The sequence below is a fragment of the Zonotrichia leucophrys genome, chromosome 4 (assembly GCF_028769735.1).
Source record: "Zonotrichia leucophrys gambelii isolate GWCS_2022_RI chromosome 4, RI_Zleu_2.0, whole genome shotgun sequence".
Classification (NCBI taxonomy): domain Eukaryota; kingdom Metazoa; phylum Chordata; class Aves; order Passeriformes; family Passerellidae; genus Zonotrichia; species Zonotrichia leucophrys.
In genome coordinates, this window is record NC_088173.1 from 37,895,116 (window position 1) to 37,918,372 (window position 23,257).

Genomic DNA, 23,257 nt, shown 5'->3' on the forward strand with positions numbered 1-23,257 from the left:
CAGCTTGCAGAGATTTTGCAATAAATCCTGCTTGCATCCTGGAGATGAGTTGTTCTAGTAGTGTTTTGTTATGGGAGTAATTAAAATTTGCAAATATTAAAGCTTAGAAGGGGGAAAAGCTTTTCAGAAGCAAATGAATGTGTATTTTAGTTGTTTGAGAAATAAGCTGTTTTGTAGCTGCAGAATTTACATTGTAATCTGCTCATGGCTGCAGCCTTGCTCTCCTTAACTAAGCTTCTTACATTTTTTAGTTTTCAGTTGTGTGGGTACTGGATGCAGCCACACAACTATATGTATTTACAATATGAATTTACAAATATGTAAATACAAACCAAGGCAGGGAGTGAGCACCCTAACTTTGCAAATAAATGAAGCAACTGTCCTTGTTTTGATTAGAAAGTTTGGATTATAGCTATCCTAAGGTCCCTTCCAAGGTGAGGGATTTTTGGCTCTGTTCCTGAATAACCTTGAGGTGTGAATGAGCTGGCTCAGTTCAGTGGCCAATTACCCAGCCCTTTTAAAGCCGTGATGATAAATACAGATGTTGCAGCTGAGCAAGTTATTCCACAGTCCTGAACTATTTCATATCCCCATCATGCATACTTTGATACAGGAAAGATGGGCATTGGTAGAGTGTAATAAAATTTTTATCAAATAAGTGAAAGCATGGCTAAATATTATTTTGGTTGCAATTTTTTTCCTCTTAAGTGACCAAACCTCTCAATTTTCCCACTAAATTGAATGAAGCTGACAGAAATTGCCGTTTACTGCAGTGCCACATATTTAAGGTAATCAAGTATTTTTCTCTGTGTAGTCCATAAAATATAGGTCATTTTCACCCATCATAAAGTGCTAGGGACATCTAGGTGTTAAAGGCAAATGTAACTGAATTTGAATTAGGTTTGCAGGTTGACTTGGAGTTTATTAAAAATAGTTTTGATGTGATTCAGTACATACCTTTAGGCAGCTTTGCCAGTGACATTTATCCAAGGAACAGCTTTATATTGATTTTACTTTTTAATAGAGGGAAAAAAAGTTCTGAGAGAGCAGAATTTTTTATTCAGCTGTGCTGAGACAGTTACCTCAATTTTTTATCTTCTTCTTTTTTCCTGAAAAAGAGAAAGCAGAATAAAATAAAGTGCCAAAACAGGAAAAATACATTAAAAAAAAAAATCTTGCTTTCATTATTGTGATAAAGGTTATCTTATAGGCAGTGTTTAACTGTGCTCATCTCTTTCCAAATAGCTTTTCTTCTTTTTTTTTTTTTGTTAACAGTAGTAGCCACGGTCTCACACACTTGCCACTCCAGGTTCATCCTATGTAAATTCAGAGTTGCTTCCAACATCAAAGTTTAATTTTATGACTCTAGGAAGTGGCTAGGATTTATTCAGGGAGTGAAGAAATCCACCTGCAAATGAAAAGATGGTATGAGAGATTATGACAAGATCATCATAAACTTTGACTAATTAATCTGCTGCAGCATCTTGCAGGAGTAGGCTCTTTTCCTTATAATACCTGTTCATAACAGTAAGTATTTCCTCTGGAAGTGGTAACCTGGGCATTTAGACCAAATATAGTCAGGTGAGGAATCCTCTCTCATAATTACTGGCTGGAGAAAAAACTAAAAACAAGAAGCTGGTAGCAAGACCAGATTTAGAGCTCATTTGTTCCTGTCTTCTGCATGTGAGCTGTGCTCATTGGGAATATCAGTTTATCAGTCCCTTGTCTTTTCAGTTTGTTTGTTCTTTATTTTTTCATTTATATTTCCTTTTCAGTGCTATTCCAAAATTGTTTCTTTCCTTTTCATTTTATTTTCCAGCAGCTGCTTTAGAGCTACTTCCATGATTCTTGTGAATCTAAACATGCCATCACTTCTCTTCCCAGTGGAAGATGATCTGTTTCTGCTGGGATATAACCTGAATAATTACATTATTCACATCACTGTGCTTTCCCTGGTTATTCAAAGAATAATTAAAATGGGAGAGTAGACACAACAGAAAGGCACTCTTTTGCAGTAGGAACACTCTCCTTGACTATTATTAATCCACTTGCAAATGTTAGTTCATATTTATCCTCTGAGGTGTCTTTAAGCTTCTTGTTAACAGTGGGTCTCCTGTTGCAGTGTTTTACATTAGATCTGAAAGAAAAAAGTTATATAAAAAAAAGCTGATAAGCCTAAAGATTTGGTCTGTGAAGACCAATTTGATAGGATATTTGAACATCTAATTCCCTATTATAACTGGCAGCAATTATAGGAAAAATGAGGATGAATTACTGGACTTCTTTCTTGATCCAGCATTTTAAAGATGTCAGAGCCCACATTTGAAATTCTGTAGGAGTTTGGGGATCAGACACTGCCATTCTCTGCTGACTCACTTTGTCATGCTGGGTGAATTTGTTCAGGTCTTCATTATTTCCTACACTCTTGTTTACACAGAATAGCAGAATAGCCAAGTTTCAGTAAAGGAAAAATACAGTTACAGGAGTTAGAACATTACTGAAAGCTTCAGAGAACTTGTACTGTGGTGAGAGGATGTATTTTCAGATGAAGGAGAGAGGAATTCCAGTACTGGAAATGCATGAAATTGTTCCAGCACATTTTCAAAACAGGAAGCATTAATAATTCATGAAAGTTAATCTTTGAACATTAGTGTTTTTAAAGAAGGTTTTTAAGTGACAACTGAATCGATCAATTGTCCCCTCTCATTGAATTAGGACAGGATGGGTTTTTAAAATAACTTTAAGTGATGGTGCTATTTCATTAATTTTTTTTCATGCTCTGAATCTTCATGAATGAAACTAAATGAGGTAGTAATAAATACTTTAATTCTCCTTTTGTAGAACAAGTAGAGAACTGCAAATTGGTGAAGATAGGGAGCACATTCACTGTGCCCATGGTGCACATGCCATGCATTTGGGAGGTAATATCATATAAACAGAATATCAAATGAACAGAAATGCTGGATTGGATTACTTGATATGAATATATATTGCTTCCCCATATTACTGAGATTATCACAATTGATGGGACTTGGCCTAGGTATTGGTGGATGTTCTGTGATTCTTTTACAACCTTCCAGTTTGCAGCCACAATATGCCAGGTTTAAATCTAGTGAAGTTTTACATACAAGTAGTTCTTTCTACTTTATCTCCAGGTATCAATCTCCATTTGATTCCTGTTTAAATTTGGACTTGCATTTCTAATATTTTTTTTTTAATTCCATGTGGGGCTACTTTTTAAATTAGGAATTTAGGCTTTTGTTTCCATTTTGTTTTGTTGTAGGCATGTAAATACCTCTCAAAGTATGGGAGCAAATGGGAGGTGATGAGAACAGCAGCAGGGCTAGTTTGGGTTATTCATTTCAAGTGCATTTAAACACTGGTTTACATACAGGTTAAAGAGCTGCTGCAGTTTTTTCTGATGGAGAGCCTTGTTTGAGCCCTGAATCAGTGTGTCTGACACAGGTGGTTGTGCTGTGGGGTGAGAGGAGCAGCCCTGCCTGCCTGGGCTGGGATGAAGAAAGCAGCAGGGCAGCTGGCTCCTTTATCTCTCTGAATAAAAAGTTACATGGGACTTTACTGAGGCTCAACATTGCCCTCCTGAACTTTCACAAAAGGGTTTAAATATACTGTGTCAGGCTGAGGCACTGTCCATTGGGCAGTGACGGATGGTTTACTATCCCTGCATCCGCTGTTGATTAGGGGATGCAGGGATGATAAACCATCATGAAGGTATTTTCTCAAAAGAAAGTGACTGTGATGCCTTTTCCAGATAAAGGAGCTCAGCATGGTGGGTGCAAGTGCTTAGGCTCTTCTTGGGCCAGCAGAGCAATAGCCCAGAGCCCTCAAACTGGAGGTTTGCATCTCTTAGGCTTAAGGCAAACACACCCTGTCCATGATCCAGGAGCCACTTATGTGAAGGATAAGGCAGCTTGGGTAGAAAAGAACACTCCTAGGCCAAAATATTTAATCTTACTGGGCCAAATTGCCCAGGCATTCCCTGAGTACCAATATCCTACAGCACTGAGGGTGAGGAAAGAATTCAAAGATGAGCAGAAAGATTTACTGTGAGAGGCTCTATTTGAGAACTGCAGCTGCTGTTGGTTTTCTGGTCTAACTGCTCTCATGGTTTTTCTCTGTTCTTAGTAATTATACTAATAGTATTGATTTAATCCTTTCAGTCTTCAAAGAGCTGTTTGAATAATAATTAGATAATCCTCCTGACCCCTGGAGAGACAGATAACCATTATTAAAAGTAAAGAAAGCCCTAAAAAGTCCTTGTACAGAAAAGGAAGATTTCATCGGAGCACTGCAGGTAAAGAGAAGTTCATGCCTGAAATTTGGGCATGTCTTTAGTCCACATCCTGTTTTAAAGAACAGCTTTCCATAAGGAAGGAAGGGTGGAGTGAAGAAGAGGATGGCAAAGCAGCAGGCTAGGTAGAGGCAAACCTCAGTGGATCCATCCAGCAGTTCCCTTGGAGCTATGCCACTGTACAGCTCAGAGGATTTTCAGGATTTTCTTTATCTTGCCTTCATGGCTGGTTTCCTCTTCCTGATTTTAGTGCCTCCTAGTTTTGTTTTGCCTGAAAGTATGTCATATGTTTGCTGCTCAGTCTTGTATGTTTTTGTGGCTCCTGGCATACAGTTGCCTTGATCATAATGAAGATTTGGGATCCAGTCGTGGCTTTGCTGTTTCACAGACAGGTTTTCTCCCTGTAATGCTACAGAAGTCTCTGGCTTCCCAGCTTATTTTATTCTATCAGCAGTGTTTTGTTCTCCCAGTTCTCTGCCCCTTGGGTGATTTCACTCAGTTTTGAAAAGGTAAAGTGTCAGAAATGGGGTAAAGAAATATTGAATTCTTATGCTCTCACATAAAACTCCAGTCAGTGGTGAGTGATGCTGTTTGTCTCAGTAGCTTCTTGTTTGATAACTGCTTTATGTTGTAACACAATTATCTCAGCATCAGGCCAGTTCTTTATTCTGACACTTCTTAAACATCTCCAGTGATGTGGTGTCAGCTCGCACCAGAGGAGACGTGATCAAGGAGATCTGTGCAGCTGAGTGCAAATCTGTTTTCTGCCTGAAGGAATTAGAAGTTACATACACATGGAATCACTTACAGAGCACTGAAGGGAACCTTGTATGAATTCAATAAACATGAACTCAAGTCTGTTTTGTCCTGGGTGCACCTTTCTGTGCCATGGAAAAGTGGCATTCATTCCCGTTGTACAGCTGGAGGAGCTCAGCTCTGTAGTGATTCATTTGGCGTATCTCCTGTACAGAGGAATGTGAGTATTGATCTAGGCCATTAAAACATAGCATACTTCTATTATTTTATAAGCATTAACTGCCCACAAGGACAACATCATAAATTGTGAAATGTATTCCAATTCCTAAAACTCACCAGTCTATTGTTCTGCAGAGGGTGACTGTTAACAGTCACAGTAATTCCTGTGGACAGCTGAGGAGCAGGGTATGACTAGTAATGCATGCATAATACAAAGTATATCTTCTCAGAGACCCTTACAGCAAATTCAGGGAGAAACCAAATTCCCCCAATTTTCTTCCATTCCTTTCTTCACTTTCCACCATTAAGCTCTGTCTTGAACATGGTGTGTCATAGCTATTGACATTTCAGTCATTGATTATTATAGCAATGTAATGCATACAGCCAGGGAGTGTATCTGCAGCATGACACTGTAATTACCTGCTGGCTTTCCAGATATCATTGGCAATGTGACTAATGTTAAAAGCTTCTTTCCTTCTTCTTTTTTAAAAAAATCTTCCTTTCTTCTTTTTTGTTTTAATATAAACTATTATAAAGCCTCCGTGGAACATGAGACTCTGGCAATGACTCAGTGGGCAGTGAGACAGCAATCTCAGACACTGTAACGTGATGCAGAAAAGGTCATAAACTTGCTTTCATAACAGGATTATTCATATATTCATTCATTAAAAATTAAACACATGTGGGAGCACATGGTGCATAGAAGTTGGCAAGTGTTGGTGAATACTTTCTTGTAGTTTCTTTACTCCTGATCAGTTGGTGTGAGTTGAAATTACTCCAAATTAAGTCTTGTCTTATTTAGTGCCATTTACACCTGAAGTTAGTTGTTCCTACTGGAGACAAGTGCCATGAGTTTCAGAATCATGTCTTTGTGGAGTGATGGTTGGATGGTTGTTTTGTTTTCATTTTTAAGCCTTTACATGGAGCTTATATTTAACAGAAAAACATTAAGTTCTATATAATGTATCTAATTTTAGCTAAAAGTTGCTAGTTTTTTTCATTGTACTGTTAACAGGTTTTTGTTGTTGTTTTGTGTGTTTGGCTGTGTTTTTTTGGTTTTTTGGAGTCATGCAGAAGAATCTATGTGCTCCAAAGGCTTGTGACGTAGCTGCCTATCCCAGCCCGACAGCATTGCTATGGGTGTTGGCCATTGATGTGCCATGTTGGAATGCAGCTGGGACAGGACTGGCTAGGCAGAGCTGGATGTGCTGCTGTGGAACTAAATTAAAACAAAAACAGCTGCAATGGGGTGCACAGGGAGGCTGTCCAGTGCAGCCTATGGCTCCCTGGGCCAGTATCAGCTGACTGGGAAATCCAGAAATAGCTGAGCATGGAGTGGCAGACTGTGACTCGGGGGTGATATTTCTGAGGTTAATAGCCTTCAGCAGATTTCTTCTCATGTGAATTTGCCTAATCATTTTAGTGCTTGTGCTGACTTCTGGCTTCCACAGCAACATGAGATTCACTGTGATGAAACAGTGTATGAAGAACTATTTCCTATTGTTGATTCTAACTCTGATAACATAACTTGGTGCCTTTTTTTATTTTAATTTGAAAAAAAAGAAATGGAAGGGTGTTTTCATTTTTCAGTATACCACTCATTTTATGTATCTCCAGCATATTTCTGCTCAGACAGTTCTTTTCTAGGTGAAAAAAAAACCCAAACAAAACGTTCTTTGTGCTTTGGACCCTTCTTACTGCCCTCTGCTGTAGCTTTTTCTAGTGGTAGAATGTCAAGACCAGAACCAGAACTACACGGGATACTCACAAAGTGGATGAATTTACACAGTGATGTGGCTAGTCTTTGCACTTCTATGACTTTGCTAATACTTGTCAACTTAGGACTTTTTCTTCCTTCCCTTAATAATGTCTCCTACACCCACATTGTTTAGAACATTATTGACCTGATTTTGTTGATTTTGTTTCTGGTGTAGGAATATGCAAGTGATATGATAAACTTTGAATTAATGGCACCAGTTACTGTAAGGTTTTCCAGATGTAACCAAGTCATATTTGGGGCCATAACCTTGACAGGCATAGAACAGAATTTAAAGCTTTTTTACAGTTCAGTGTTACAACATTTCTGGTTTTGACAAGCTGGGTAACAAATCAGGTTGGTTTTATAATCCAAATGAAGCTAGAGCTGCATTATACTTGCACATCAGCAGCCAGATAAGAATTCTAAGTCTACTTTTCTTTAATTACAGGTATTTATGAGCCGCCATTTCTTGTATTATTTTGGTGAACCTACTCTGGATGTGAAGATTGCCTTTTGTCAGGTGTGTGTTCCTTACAGGTAAAACAAGGTACAGTATATACTTGTACTTCATTTTTGCAATACATGCTATAAAAAGAGAAAGATAGAAGTGAGTTTCAGCAGCTTCCTGCAAGTAACTGTTTATAAAAATGAGAATAAATACCAAAAAAATAGAGAAATGAATCCCAAAGAATTACTTTTCTCTTTGCCCTCAAGTTTATTTTGTAATTTGGTCTTAATGATTTTTCATTTTGTTTTGACAAACTATCAGTTAATATTCTGAGGTTTTTATAGTGGAAAATAAAGGCACAGTATTCAAACAGAAAAACTGCAAATTAAAACTATTTTGTCTTAGTCACTGTTCTTCTGAGATAGAGTCTTTTACACTGTAGCCTGTGGCTAATTTTCTGTTTACCTATACTGGAAGCAAAGGAAGAGTAATTAAAATTATGATCTTTGTCTTGTCTCCCATTGAACACCATGTGCTACTGAGGCCCTGGAGCCGTGAGGCTGCACTAAAGCCAATTCTGTACTTCTACATCACTCTTGAAATGGTTTGGTCACAATGTATGGGAGCCCACAAAGCTGAAATGAAATCTTTGATGCAAAGAAAAAGCTTTTGATTTATCCAGTTTTTGATTTTCTTGGTTAATTTAGTTAACATATTTAGTCGCAAATCTGTGTGCATAATTTTCCCTTGTGAATGAAAGATTACTTTTTTGCTCACTTCTGAACAATGTTTTGTGCTTGAATCCTGTCTCTTCGTAGTTATAAGGTTTTTTTGTGAGATGGGACATCAGTAATCTAACTAACTGGAGAGATATTAGGGACATTCTTCACTTTTTGAAGTGGAAAACAATGCTGCATTCTTAGAATGAATTCTTAGATGAATTTATGATAAACACTATTTTTTTCTTTTATATTACATGTGGAGTCCAAGTGAAAGCACAGTTGTAAAAAAGGAAAGGGCTATTACTTGTGTAAAAGCATTTAAGATGAGACAGAGGTGTTAGAAAGTTTGCTTTATGTTTTTTAACTCAGGGACACTTAATATTAATTCTGCTGAGAAGGTTCAATCTGGATTTAGGAATGATCAGCTCTGGGATGGGTCTTGGCAATTCAGTTTGATAATCTGCTTAACTGTCTTTTCTATTTTATTTTATTTATGTGCATGTGTTTAACTGGCTTAATTCTTCCACTGGCAGCTTTGTCAAACATAGTATTTTTGTAATGCTTTGACATAGTTTGCTTCCAAAAAATATTTGCAGAAACTGCAATTTTTTTTTCTCAGATTGTATGAGAAAAGTGTTACTGATAAAAAAAAATACTTTCGCTGTGCAGAATAGAGGTTTTTTTGAATAGCGCTTCTCTCCTTTTTACTTAGAGCATTTTGGATGCATTTTTATCACTGAGTGAGATTAATTCCTGTTTGAGGCTGCAGCAGGTACCCAGAATGGCACCATCCACTAAATACATACAAAGAGATACTGTCCTGGCATTGTAGGGAACACAATTCCATCCTTCAAGCCCTTGCCACACAGACACCTTTTCAAGGTCTTCAGACCTTCAGATCGATTCTCTTGAGGATAAAAACTGGTTTAAGCTTCATGTTAATTTATTCTCTCCATAAAGATAGGCCCTGATCCGAACAACAGCTGTAACTATGTGCAAGAACACTCTCTAAATTAAGTGTCTGCTTGCATTAAGACCTGTCTTGGGTGCTGTTCATTTGTATTGCTTAGAGTGGATGGGGGTTATATCTCTGTCCTTGGTCCAAGCATCCAGATCTTTATTTAGAGACTAGGAATAGTGTCCAGGTGGTAGTACTGTTTATTCCATTCTTATTCCTGCTTCAATTTGAAATTTATGCCTCACTGCAGACTTTCTCCAAAGTGTTTGTGCTGAAGTGCCTCCCTTAAAGCTCCAATATTGATGGGAACCCTGATTATTTTTAGTACTGGGGGTGTATTTTTCTTGTAATATGTATTTATAGCCTAAAAGACATAGCTTTATGGGCTCTGAAGGCAAGTGACATATTCATAATTACAGGCTCTTATCTTTGACATAGAGTTTATGTCCCTGAGCATACTCGTTTTGTACAATGAAATGCTAATTCAGCAGGAATAGAATTTTAAAGATTTCCAGCTTAAGGAAAAAAAACAACCCAGACTTTCCTCAGCAGCATAAGTAGGGTAAATATGTACCTCCCCACCCCTTCACCCTGTCTGCAGTGTGAAAACACCCAGGTCTGGAATTATAGGACATGGGTAGCCAATTTATCTTCAGAAGCAGCTACTTTTCTTAAGGCTGAGGAAGAGAACATCTGCTTTTCTATCATAATAGAAAAGTAGTAGAAGGGCTATAGAATTTCATTACACTTCTGTAAGGCTGTGTCACCAACAAACTTTTTACTGTAGGACCCTACACATGTTTATTGTAGCACAAGGTAATGCAGAGTACTGTGTCATGAGTAGAAGAGGGCATTAAATTTTGATACAAATATATTAACAATATCTAATAATTCCAAAAGAATACTGACTTCTTCATCCATGTTTTTCTCCATTTAGTCTTCCAGTATCTTTTTTTTTAAATCAATATCAAGACATGTATAGTCTGTCAGAATTTACATGTTCCCTAAGCTGTAGGTGTGAAGGATACCTTTATTTAGAATGCAATTCTAAATGTAGTGTGTCCTATGATTATGCCTTCTATCCAAGGAGATTAGTTAACATTCAAAAGTTACCAACAATTTATGTATTAGATTTCTGTTAATAAAATGATGCTTCATAGGGTCAAGAGCTGTCTATTTCTAGCTAAAGATGTGATTACTTAGCTCCATACATTATTTGTAAAAGGGAGAATTCTTTCATTAACTATTGTCTCCACATCCAATACTGTAATTATATAGTTCTGTTGAGAAATCTACTTCCTCTCCTGTCTTTGGCTTTATTTTGCATTTGGATCACTGATTTAGTTTGTCTCCCTAAAGAAACCTCAGTCTCAAGGAACCTTTTCTTTCAGTGTTTCTTGATCAGTCCTTTCAACCTCCTTTGGTGTGACGGCCAGGGCTGGATGTCACCTGTGTGTCAGCACTGAGCTCTTCAGGCATCAGGGGGACGAGGAGTCATTTGAAGTAGTGTTTTCTTGTGCAGATACTCTCAGATTGCTCATTTGTGGGAATCTGGCCTGGCATGAGGGCCACACCTCTGGGACACAGTGACTTCTGAGCAATACGTGATACCACAGTTAGAAATGGCCTATGAAAATGTGGTATCTGTAGGATACAGATAGGAAGGAATGAATTAAAAGTACCAAGAGCTCAGTGAACATGTGGAGGACAAGAGAAAAATAAGAAATAGTGCTTTGCCTCATGTTTTGAGTAGATACAATTGAAAAGGAAAAGGCAGACTTGCTGCTTTGTGTACAATCAGAACTGGGTAAGAGCTAGGTAAGCTGATAAGTTTTCGGTATCTCAGTTAGAAGAGGTTAAACAGGGACAGAGTGTTTAAACAAATAAATAAAAAATAACAGCTATTAAAAACCCCCAACCTAACAAAAAAAAAACCAAAAACCAACCAAGAAAAACCCAAAAATCCCCAAACAAACCCAACCAGCACTTAGAAATGTTGTACTACATTTGATAAAATGCTTTGATATAGTGTGTTGAAATGGAGTGAATAAAGCAAATGTAAGAATATCAATCACTGATCAGTCAAGGCTGAGTTGTTTGCAGGGGGCTGTTGTCTGCTTGAAAGGCTAAGTGCAGAAAGCCCCCTGTCTGGGGGCCAAGGCAGCTGGAGAGAGATTAAAAGAAGGCCAGAAATTAGCTTTAAAATCCCTCTCAAAACACACTAAAATCAGGAAGTCTGGGTGACTAATACAAGCCTCACAGGAAGAGAATGAGGTGGAAGAATGGAGAACTGTGGTATGATGTGGCTGGTAAAACCACAATCTGTAATATTACATCCAGCCACACACACACAAGATGAAACCGTGTGTAGGAGGTTGGATCGTTGTTTATGGACTTTTGAGTTCAGGGAGAGCCAGGAGAAGTGAGAAGTCTGGCTTTATGGAGAGAAAAAATAGCTAAAATTTCTGCCATAAATGTGTCATATATAGAAAACACAATTTAAAACAATACAGTAGATCCTTCTATGCAAAGATACTCTGTATTTCCCAAGTGACAGCTTTTGTGGCCATTCAAATTTACACAGCAAAACCTGTGACCATGAAATTCGAAGCAGAAGGCTCAGCAAATTCATGTTCATGGCAGAATTCTGGCACTCGAGACTTCTGTGAGAATTAGAGCTGTGCAAGTGGGAGCACAGCCATTAAATTCACATTGCTGCTGTCTGGGCCGATGCACCCAGGTGAGCAGGCCAGAAGCCTGAGGGTTTTACCAGACTCATGAATGTTGGTCTGCACAATCTCAGCATTTGACTTTCAAGGTTAAATTGTAGCTTTAGGATATCCTTTTGTGTCCTGAGGGATCCAAAGGCATCCACCTCTGGAATGTGCTGTGGTCCACACCAGATTCTTTGTCTGAGGCTGGGTGCTGATGTGGGGGCTGCTGGGGGGCCACCATGGTGTCTGGCTCAGAGCATCCTCTCTGCTTCATCCTGCCCGTCTCTGGACTCTGTGCCAGCTGGGAGTCAGCCTCTCAGCCTTCCATCTGCTTCTTTCACACACCTGCATTTACACACACCTGCAGGGCTTCTATTGATTTCAGTAGCCTTGCATCATGGCACCCTCAAATGGGTGCTCCTGCCAGGATTTCTGTGGGCAGACAGGGAAGGATACAAGCGCTGAGGTAAAGTTTCCCCTCTGCTGATGCTGCTAGCAGAATCTGTGACAGTGCTCACTGTCTTGGAGATGCAAGGGAGAGCAATTTGCCTTAAATTGCTGCTAGCATGGTTTGTATTTATAAAAGCTGAAATGTATGAGATGCTGAGCTCCAATATATTACCATATTTTGGGTTTGTTAATAATAGAGGGAATGGTGTTCAGAAACAAAAGTCTGTCTGTAAAATATGATAAATATAGTTATTTTGTAGGATAGAAATGGACAAATAAAATGGGATATCAGGAAGCAATTCACCTTACAATATAGAAAATAACATAATTTTGTTTCTGTTGGGCTTTTTAACTCTCTTGCTCTCTGTACTCTGAAAGAAAGGAAAGGAATACCATTTGTAGCTCTGTGTAAGTTATTGAGTAAGTTGAGTTCCACTGAATTTTTAAATACTTGTCCTTTGAAAGCAAAATACATGCTCTCTAAGCAATTAGCAATGGTGGGAGTATCTTTTTCCTTCATCTCAGATGCTTGAGTCTTGACAGTTTATTTTCTTTTCTCTTTCTCACTTGTCAGATTACTAAGAAAACATCATTGCAAATATGGCTACGTGCTTATGTGAGCTAACAAGGATAGTTAGGTTTTCAGGGCTTAGAAACTTTCACTTCTCTTACTCTTAAATTTCCCAGTATGGAGGAAAGAGAATGGCATTGGGGAATGTGTGTGTGTGTGCACTAGAAGTTTTCAATTAGGTACTGAAAGGAGAAAGTAATGGTTCATGCATTTTTGTACATATAAAATGAAGGCTAAGTTCGTCTCAGTGCTGAAGTAATGTAATTTCATTGTCCAAATGTTTATGGAAACTGAGAACAAATGGCATTTCCATGCACGCTTTGTCTCTGAGGAATAATCTTTCATCTTACACAGAGGGCTGAGAAGCTTAGATGAGTTTTCTTCAAAGTTTCACAGCTTCAATGTTTACTGTTGTTCTGGGGCCTCAGTATTGTAGCTTGCCCAAGTTCATTTGAAGTTCACCTGAAAATATATTAACTCACTGTGATTCACTTTACTCTATGAGACTTATACATTTTTACTGTGGTATCCCTATTGCAATGTATATCTATAAACTTCCTTCCCCCATCTAGTTCTTAATGAAGTGCTAATTCCTGGTTTCTTATGATGTTAGCCTCAATCACATTTGAAAGGAGTTTATGGTTAGGTGCATCTACAGAAGGGTGTGTACTGGAAATTCCTAGCCCTGGGTTCCTTTCTGATGCCACATAATCAAATCTTTAACTTAAGCTGTTTGTACAGGACTTGTAAGCACTGTGCAGTAAAACCTGAACGTGAAATAGCTTAGTGATGTACAGAGGGGCATCTGGGGGAATATCAGTATCTGTACCAACACCAAGGCTTCTGGAAGGGCTTTAAATGAGCACTGAGGATGTAACAGGGGAACAAAATGTAGTGTGTAGGCTTCTTTAAGATGAGCTATGTGAATTTGAAGACTGGGAGAAGAACTTTTTCATCAGGATTGGAAACTAAAACTAACATTGACATGCTCTATAAAGAGTATGAATTTCCTTGCTAAAGGGAGAAGATTTTTTATCTTAATTTTGGAGTGAAACAAAACTGCCATTTCCTTGTCCTCAATAGCAAGTGGCTGTGGAATCAACCAGAGAAGGTTCTTGATTATGTGTCAGCTTGGCTTGGGGATCTGATCAAATGTGATTAATTCAATAATGGTGTTAATTCATTGACTTAGGGATTTGGTTTAAGTCAGCTTCATGACAAGGATAGTTATATCACTCATCTCCTGTTGTTATGAAAGTAAGCAGTGCAGAGGGCATCAGTAACCTTGCAGTGCTTTTGTTTTGCTTGTTTAGGCTTTGGTAAAAATTGGAAAATATAGAGTAGAGGTTTGTTTTGGTTTTTTTTTTTTTTTTTGGTAGTTTTATAGCAGTGTGGGTTTTGCTCCTGCAGAGCAAGGAGGCAGCTTAGATCATGGCCTGTCCACAAAGCTGAAATTTTTGTCACTCAGAGGAGGCATTCTGCTTGAAGTAAACTTCAAACTAAATCAGCCTGCCTTGAATTTTTCCAAGTAATGCTTGGTGTTTGTTTTCTATCAAAGACTTTATGGGGCACAAATTTTTAAGTAGAGAAAAAGATACTAATCTAAAAAGAAAAAAATTATTCAATGAAAAATAAAACAGTCTTTATCTTTCCCTCTGTCACACAATTAGGAGCAGATTCAGGACATCATGGGGACATTCACGTTTTCTTATCAGTTGTGGTCTTGTGGGTCCACAACTTTAATTGCTGTTGACTGAAGTAATTGGATATGTTAATTACCCTTGTAACTGAGGTGCTACAGAATGGTTCTTCTCAGCTGTTTTAATTGATTTTCAAGACATTTCTGGATTTAAAAGAACCAGCTGCTGAAACTGCAGCAGTTCAGAAACCCCGCTGTACGCAGCTTGAGTTTCCTGAGGCTAGTAGTTCACACGGTCAGGCTAACTTAAAAGCAAGTAATTTTTATTCTAGACACAGAGTGATAAAATATGTGCTCCCATGCAGCTCCATGCCACACAAGGAGCTGTCAGGTAGGTTGGGAGTGAGGACACAAACAAGTTGTGGCAGGCCTGGCTCATCCAATCCTTAACACAGTCATCCAATTTGTTTTAAAATTTCACTCTGTACTTCCAGAGGAGCTGGATATGAGTCAGGCTCACTCAGGAATGCAATTTTTATGCTGACACTTTATATATAAACATTGGTTTCAGAGTAATGGGTGTTAATGCTGAATATGTCCTGCATTGTTCTGATAATGACATCAGGAAAAACACGCTCCAAATGTGCTTGTCTAGCCAGAGGGAGTTGTGAAATTCCTGTCAATCAGGAGCATGTTATTAAAAACCCAAAAAACCCCCTCCCAGTTTCAGGTCTGGTATGAATACCTGAGCTGAATAGCCAAATTTATGCATCTCTCTTCACAGAATGGAAGACATTTTAAGATTAAGGCTACACAGTGTGAATCAGATGCAGCCTGTTTTGTCTTCCAGTGAGAAAAATTCAAACCTCTTTTGGAATTATTTCACTCTCTGGAAGCTTCAATTTAGCACTGTGTCAGTGTCCATAAATCTCTCACTTTTTGTGTTAGGGCAAGGCCTCCCCTGCTCTCCACCTTACAATATTTGAAGAACAAGTTAAAGTTTCCACTTGGTCTTCTAAGATGGGATTTTGTGTTTGAATGAAGAGCTGCATTTATTAAAATGTTTCAAAGTCTCTAAATGGGGTGTTTAGGATGATGCTGTCCAATACCAAAGGGCCTTCCAGTCAGATAATGGACAAAAAAAAAATAATTTTTCCAAGGCAAACCTTAAAATCCAAGTTCTTTGCAAGGTCAGTAATCTGTTTTTAATGGCCAGATTTTTGGAACACTGGAAAGATGTCCTTTTTAATTGAATGAGTAATGTAATCAAAGTCAACTTTACTTTTTTCCCAGGTTCATCACATTTCAACTTAGTAGTCCATAAACACATAATGCATTTGGTCATTCAGATTTTTTTGGGGGAAAGAAATTTATAATAGAGCAAATAAGAAAATTTATAAGCTGTGTTTGGGAGCACTGAAAAAAAAAATGCATAGACAGAGGCATAGCTTTGTTTTGGGTTTGCTTTATGGAAGGCATTTGGGCATGTCTTGGCTTCCATAGCTGAAATGTCAACTCTTTTAGGGCAGTTCTGTTGTAATATGTTGAGCTTTTGCATCCTGTGCTCAGAATCATGTACTATAGAATCCTTAATTACAAGCACTTAATTCTGATTTTAATCTCAAATTACTATAAATTTGCTCTGTAGTCCATGGGGAACTGAGCTCAGCAGTAGTCATAAAGGGGTTATAATGTAACTTGCTGCATGGTAGTTTTACAAATTTGAGGGAGGGTTTTTTAAGTCTTGTAAAAATTATTGGTTTTTAATTTTACAGTTTAGGGGAGGAGCACTGCTGTGCAGTGCTAGCTACAGTGCTTGGTTTTGTGTCATGAAAATTGGTGTTTGCTGCATTTGTTAGGTCACGAGAGCAGTCCTCCCTCCTATCCTTAGGAAACCAGAACTCTTGAAGACCTCTGGAGCTTCTGGATGAATCTCCATGATACTGAGCCATTTTGGGTCACAGCTTGTCTCATTTACTGCTCTGTTTCTTTTGAAACCCCTGTTGGAAGGTTCTCAAGGCCTTTATCACGTGCTCAGGGAAAGTTTTAGCACTCATAGGAATACATTTGCTTGCTCTGTCTGGTCCATAATGAAAGGCCTGATTCCTGTGTCTCTTGTCCCATTTCCACACTGATGAAAGTCATCTTATTTTAAATTAATTGTAAAACAAATGAGGGCAGAATCAGCATGAGCACATAACCAGTAGTCATGAGGCAGGAGTGATGGCAGGCAGAGACCAGTAGTTGGCAGTGGCTGTGTCACCAACATCAGCTGGAGAATTCTTTAACTGGTTTTCTTTAATCAGTGCCTTTTGATGGTGGCTGCCTGCATGAAAGAAGATTTGGTACAGTCTTTATGAAAATGAGACGAAAATGACAATAATTTATATTGAAAAATTAGGCTGACAGTGCTTTATCAGTATTCTAATGCTTTACCAGCCTTGGTTTCTCTGTTTTTACCAACCCCTCTCCCCTTCCCTTCTTCTATACAACAGGGATTTGGGAAACAAGTGGATGTGTCATATATTGCCAAACATTACAACATGAGCAAAAGCAAAGTTGACAACCAGTTCTACAGCGTGGAAGTAGGTGACTCGACCTTCACAGTCCTCAAACGCTACCAGAACTTGAAACCTATTGGCTCTGGGGCTCAGGGAATAGTTTGGTGAGTATCAGCACTTTCTCTTATGATGCTTGGAAACAGAATTGGCATTTTGCATCTCCTCACAGTTTGCCAGCCACAGCTGTTGTCTAAAATTGCAAAAATAGCAGTCAGGCAACAGACATCCCGAAGCAGAAGGAGCCCAGTGGTTTGCTAATAAATTCCCCGGCTGGTGAGAGTGATAGCACTGGGTTTGTTTCTCCACACAGCAAAATGCAACTAGCAAGAAAGCAGGAGAGAGATCTTATCATAATTGACAACTGAGGCTCTATTTCCAGAGGCAGTGCAAATAATATCCCAAGAAAAGCCCGTAATTTTAGTCTTTGTACAGTGAAAGTCACTGAGAGCAATTCAGAAACTTGTCACATCCCATAGCATTCTCAGATGTTCAGGGTGGAAGCCTTTGAAATAGAGGTAACTGCTAATGTTTCCTTTATTTCTTAAAAGTGATGTTGCAGTGATGTGAATAATGTGAACAAAAGATGAATTCAGTAGCTCTCCTAAACAATGCAATTTGAATTTATCATGTTCAAAAGTTGTGGAATCCTGGATGGCTTTTGCCTCTGCATTTTTAGACATGGCTTTTAAATATCTGTGGCTTGTATTTAAATGTCTGTGCAAGCATTTGTTGCCTGTTTAATTATGAGACATTTGGGTAGCTATAACAATATTTTATCTATATCTTGATCAAAGGTGAAATCTTAATTTCATCTGTCACGTCTGTCACTGGTTTTTTTTTCCTGAATTTGATATAATATGTGTTACTTTACAGGTGTAGGCAGTGGTAAAGCAAGAGGTTCCTTTAATCCAGTGGCAAATGTTTTTGCATGGATTGTTGGCATTGGCACCATGATTGCCAGTGTAACAGCACTGACAGCACACCCTTATGTCTCAGTCCATCACTTCCAGTGTTTAGCATACTTTGAGACCATGCAAGTCCAAAGATTGACCTAAATGACCATGCACCATATTCCTTATCTTAAACACGAAACAACTCAAGGTTGCTTTTAAATCAGTTTTGGAAAAGAGGCCTATTTTGGGTTCAGTACTGCTGAAATTAATTTTGCACTGTTTTTTCAATTTCATATAAGGCAAAGATGGTTTTTCTTCCTCCTTTCTATCCTCTATTTGTTTCAGAGGAAAATCAACTTTTGTTGAACCTCTCTGCAACTGAATTGCTGTAATGATCAATTGTGAGCAGCAAAAAATAGAAAAATTAGCTAAATAAAATCAAAGGCATCCTGTGAATGTTACTTTCATACTAAGAGTTGACAGCAAAATTTAAGAATTTCTTAGGAAAGAAAATCAAATCCGAAAACAAGCAAGTTCAAGTGAAAGTTAACACAAATTCTCTGAAATGGTGAGTAGCATGGAGAGGCCATAAGAGGCTTTTTGGTGACAGAGATATAGAAATATTACACAATAGATGGGGATGATAATGAGCATTTTTTTCTTAGTTTGTGTTACATGCTAAACTGCCTGTTGTAAGGCAGAATTTATCAGAAATACAATAAACCATCCATCAGCAAATTGTGAAGAATCAATTGTGAAGTGATAAATTAATGAGAAAACAATTAGGAGATAAATATTTGTAGTTTAGCTAAGAGAAAACAATACATTATAAGAAACATCCTCAGTTGTGTAAGTTTCTCATTACCTCATATTTATAAGCTTACACAGTAAACTTTATTAGAATAAGTTTCTACTGTAGAAGCTTACTCTATTTAGATGGAAATAGAGTTACATCTAGAAAAAGCTGATTAAGGTAAAAAAATACCGGAAACCTGCCTATTTATGCAGCACAGCATGCTCTGGTGGAGGTGACCTGCCCTGCTTGTCTTGTTCCTTTGCAAAGAATAGCCACAAGGAGTGCCTCTATGAAAACAGCAGGGAAAACCTATGTCATAGCTTCTTTCAGATCCAGTGGCTCTGTTTATACTCAATGGCTTGTTCAAGAAGTGTCACAGATCTGGGATGCAATTCTGTCCCTTCCTGCCAGAATTAGGAGAAGTGTAGAAGCCAAATGGTGATTTCTGATTGTTCCCTCTGCCAAGGGCAGGCACAGAGGAGTTTAGGCTCAGTCTTGTCAGGGCATGGACACTTTCTGGATTTTCCTTCAGGATAACTATAGGAAAGGACATACCTCTCATTGAGTGGAATAGCTGGCTGCCCAGCTACTGGAGACAGCTGTGGTGCATAGTGACACTTGGTTTTATGGAGTGATGGAGCAGGGCTGCTGAATGCTAACTCCTCTTAGGGGGAGAGGCTGATTTTTGCAGGCTCTGGAAGGTGTTGCAGGGTTCCTAGGCAAAGCCACAGAATACTGAAACCTTCCCACACAGTTCTATGAAAAGGTTTCAAGATAAGCAGGAAAATGTCAGTGGAAAACAATTTATGTCGAGGAAAAGAAGCAGGCACAGGAAGCAGGAAATGTGGTTATGAAAAAGTAGGGACTTGATTTCACTGGGTAGTGCTGAAAATTACATCAAAGAAAAAAATTATTTTCTTCATATGGAAGCATTAAAGATATTAAATCTTCATGAGATGATAATTTAGTGAATTATGTGGAAAAGACAAAACCATGTGGTGTGATTGTTATAATTGTGCCCATGTGTAATAATTATAAATCCAGTGAGGAAATGGTATTTATACAGACATAGTATATGTAGGATCTTTGGAAATTTATCTTTGGTCTCTTTTAATGGGTTTTGTGTTAACTATGTTCACAAAATAATTTTAGCAGCCGAAAGAAGGAAAGAAAACAAGATGCTTGGAATATCTTGAGCAGGGAAGCTGCTCTTCACCCTGCAAACACTACTCTTTATCAAAGTGTAGGCTGTTTCCCCACTGTACATCACACTGACATCTGTGAGAAAGCCTATAAAGAGTGTGTTTGCATATCATTATCATGTTGTTATTACAGGCATGATGACAATGGGGAGTGGCTGAAACACAGCTTGGTGTTTATTAGAGCAAACTGTAGTTGTACAAACTGCACAGGCCTGTGACCACACTAGTTCATCCTTGAGTCTGTCATAGAAACAGAAAACAGTTTTCTGAGTTTAATGAGATATGTGCCATTAAACTGCTGAGAGAAGAAGCAGCTGATACCCTTCTGCAATGTTAGAAGGGAGTTGACCCCTACCTCAGTTTGCAAGGGGCTGAGAAAGAGTGGCAGGTCACTTTCATCTTGGGTTTGTGCATGGTGGGTGATGGTGAATGGAGAGGAATTCTCATGTTCCATAAAATCAACAGAAATATGCTGATGTTGGAGTGGGTGTTTCTTTATGGTTTAGATGAGTGCTTTTTGCCTGGAAGCAAGGTAATTGATCTGTAGGTTTTCTGCTGTGGTTTGCAAGTCATCATTTTTATGTTGCCTGTGATATTTTTGATACTGCCTGTGATGTCTAGAAAAATGGTGTTGTACAGAAATATTTCAAAAGCAATTTGAAGGGCCTCTGACAGCTTTTGAATTTACGATTGAAGCAAGGGTGAAGTCCAGGTTTCTGAGGCAGATAGGGAAGACATCACTTACAGGCTTGAGGACACAAGTAATTAAAATCTTAGCAGTACCTTATAGAAGACATTTGGCCTGGTTTATCATCGCATGGTGGCTATGCCTGTGTGTATTATCAGGAGAAAGTTAGTTACAGCTTTGAAAACTAAGTTGTCTGAGTGAACATCAAATAAATGAGTCTGATGATGCCTTTCAGCTGAAATCTATAATCTTGGTCTTTTCTTAAAAGTGAGCACAAGCTTTCATGCTGCATGATGTTGAGATGTGGTCTAATGATGTGTCAGCTGGACTGGAGGAGTTGGCTGGGACGGGCTTTATTCTGTCTTGTTGGTGCAGAAAGTTTCTGTGTGAGTAATGTTGGAGTGGAGGATATGGGAGCAGGTATTATGCTTTTATGAGAGCTTTTCAGTGAGTGCATTATAAATTTAGAAAGACAACTCACCTGCAGATATAGAGGAGACTGTAAATATATTCCTGAAGTAGTAAACTGGGAAATGTACTGCAGATATCTTTCTTTGAATTAGAGGGTTTGATAATACTTTTGAGCCTGAACCTAAAGGAGATAACAATCTTTTAGTGTTCCCTGTAATAGGTAGAGCCAGCAAGACAATAAAAAGCTTCCTGTGTTGCCTAATATTACCATAGGTTCTCCTTTGCTGATTTAATTGTAATTTGGTGGTTGAATCTTGTGGAGTACAGAGTTCTTTCAGAGCAGCCTGTGGTGATGGTGGTGCTTGTTGTAGCTTATAAATCTGCTGATTCTTTCGCTAAAGTAATCACAGCACCACAGAATCATTTAGGTTGGAAAATACCCTGAAGATCACTGAGTCCAGCAGTTCCCCCAGCACTGTCCATCACTAAACCATGTCCCCAGGTGCCACATCTGCACTTCTTTTTCAATACCTGCAGGGGTGATGACTCAGCCACTTCCCAGAGTGTTCAAAGGCTGGAGGGGAAATGTGACAAGTATTGTCCACTATAAGGTGCAGAAACACTTGAGCTCTTTTGTACAATGATTATCCTTCAGTTCTGGTTTTGTGTAGCACCATTGACTTCTGGGCTGGCTATAAGGATCTCAAGGGATACTGCAATAGGAATAATGGTAAAAGCCATAGAAAAGAGCAGTTCCTGCTTCTGACCATAATCAATTCCAAGCTCACACTTTTGCTGCAGTGCAGTGGGAAAAACACAAAGAATAATGGTCATATCAGTGTCTTACAGCTAATACACAATTTTATTTGTACTGTTTAGCTGGACGCTGGTGTATTCAAGTTTCGAGACTTGAATATTTTTCTCTATCATGGCCTTGCTATCCCAGCAATACTGTTTTGATTTCTTTGTGTCACTGAATTGAAATACTGTATTTCCTGATAGAGATCAACATTTGTGCATGTATAAACTGGTATAGCTCCATTGAAGTTCAGTGCTGTTCTCTGTGGGATCAATCACTAATTTTCCTCAGAAGAGGAGAACAAAGAATACATGTCATTCAGAGGCAAAAGGGGGTGAACAATGTATTTGGATAAGCCTAGAATTTCAGTGGCCCTGAAGAGAGTGGCAGCATTAATTCTGTCAGCCCCAGAGTCCCATGTGAAGCAGAACTGAGCACATGTCATGAGTTTGGTTGCTTTCATTCCAGTTACACTTACATCTTGCAGATTTTTGTGCTTAAACTTCTGTTGGCTGGCACTGCAGATTGATCCCATTCTGTTGTAGATTCTTCAAATTGTGTCCATTAGTTCAGCCAGCGTTCTCTTCCTCAAGCTGTTGTGTGCTTTGCTGATGTGCTTTGACATCCTGCTCTCGAGGAGGTTTCTGAAAACAACTTTTAGAGAGTTTTACAAGTGTGTTCTATGAGAAGAATGTAGAAAATAGCTGTCCCTTTGCTCTGGGAACTGTTGCTGTACTGATAGTGAAATAAGCATTCCAGTATGAACAAATTCTGCCATGTTTCCCATTGCTAATATCATCCTGTATGCATGGCAGCACATGATGATTTAAATTTTTTCCTCCTTTTTGTAAATTTTTTTGGGGTTTTTTTTGGTTTTTTTTGGTTTTTTTTTACATTTTGGGAAATTCTTGTTGCAATACCAGAAGTTAAACTCACAGCAAGCTTCAAACCTCTCTCATTCATTTGTACATTGCAGGACCCCAGTTTGCAGTTACACTGTGGTATTCTTTGGATTTTCTAGCATGTTGTTACTTTGAAACACCAAAAACTGTGTGTATTTGGTCGCCCATTGATCTTGTGTACATGTGAAACACCACATTCTGCTTTGTAGTTCTGATGTATCTCTGCCTCGGTTCTTGAGAGACACAGCAGATTCCCAGGTTGTATTGGGAATCTGTATCACCAGCATGTGAATTTTCAGGTGCTGAGAGATTCCCAGTGGGTGCAGCAAAGGCTGAGTATCTCTCTGTATTTGACCTCCAGAATATTGAGGTGCTTAAGTTGGTCAGATTTGTGTTTCTCAAGCTGATTTATTAGAGTTTGCATATTAACACATATCCACAGACAGTTTGCTTGCAT

At 38.6% G+C, this 23,257-nt stretch overlaps 1 protein-coding gene across 6 annotated transcripts in view; it reads left to right on the forward strand.

Moving 5' to 3' along the window:
• Window positions 1-23,257, forward strand: part of MAPK10 (mitogen-activated protein kinase 10) — a 146,397-nt gene that overhangs the window by 58,909 nt on the left and 64,231 nt on the right. For 5 of the 6 annotated variants that reach the window (XM_064711183.1, XM_064711186.1, XM_064711185.1 and 2 more), the window contains 2 exons: window positions 7,495-7,566; window positions 17,044-17,213. In XM_064711183.1, the coding sequence (XP_064567253.1) occupies window positions 7,495-7,566; window positions 17,044-17,213 (242 nt within the window). Of the gene's footprint in view, window positions 1-7,494; window positions 7,594-17,043; window positions 17,214-23,257 lie in introns of those variants that run through there. The other variant, XM_064711189.1, reaches the window with a different exon arrangement.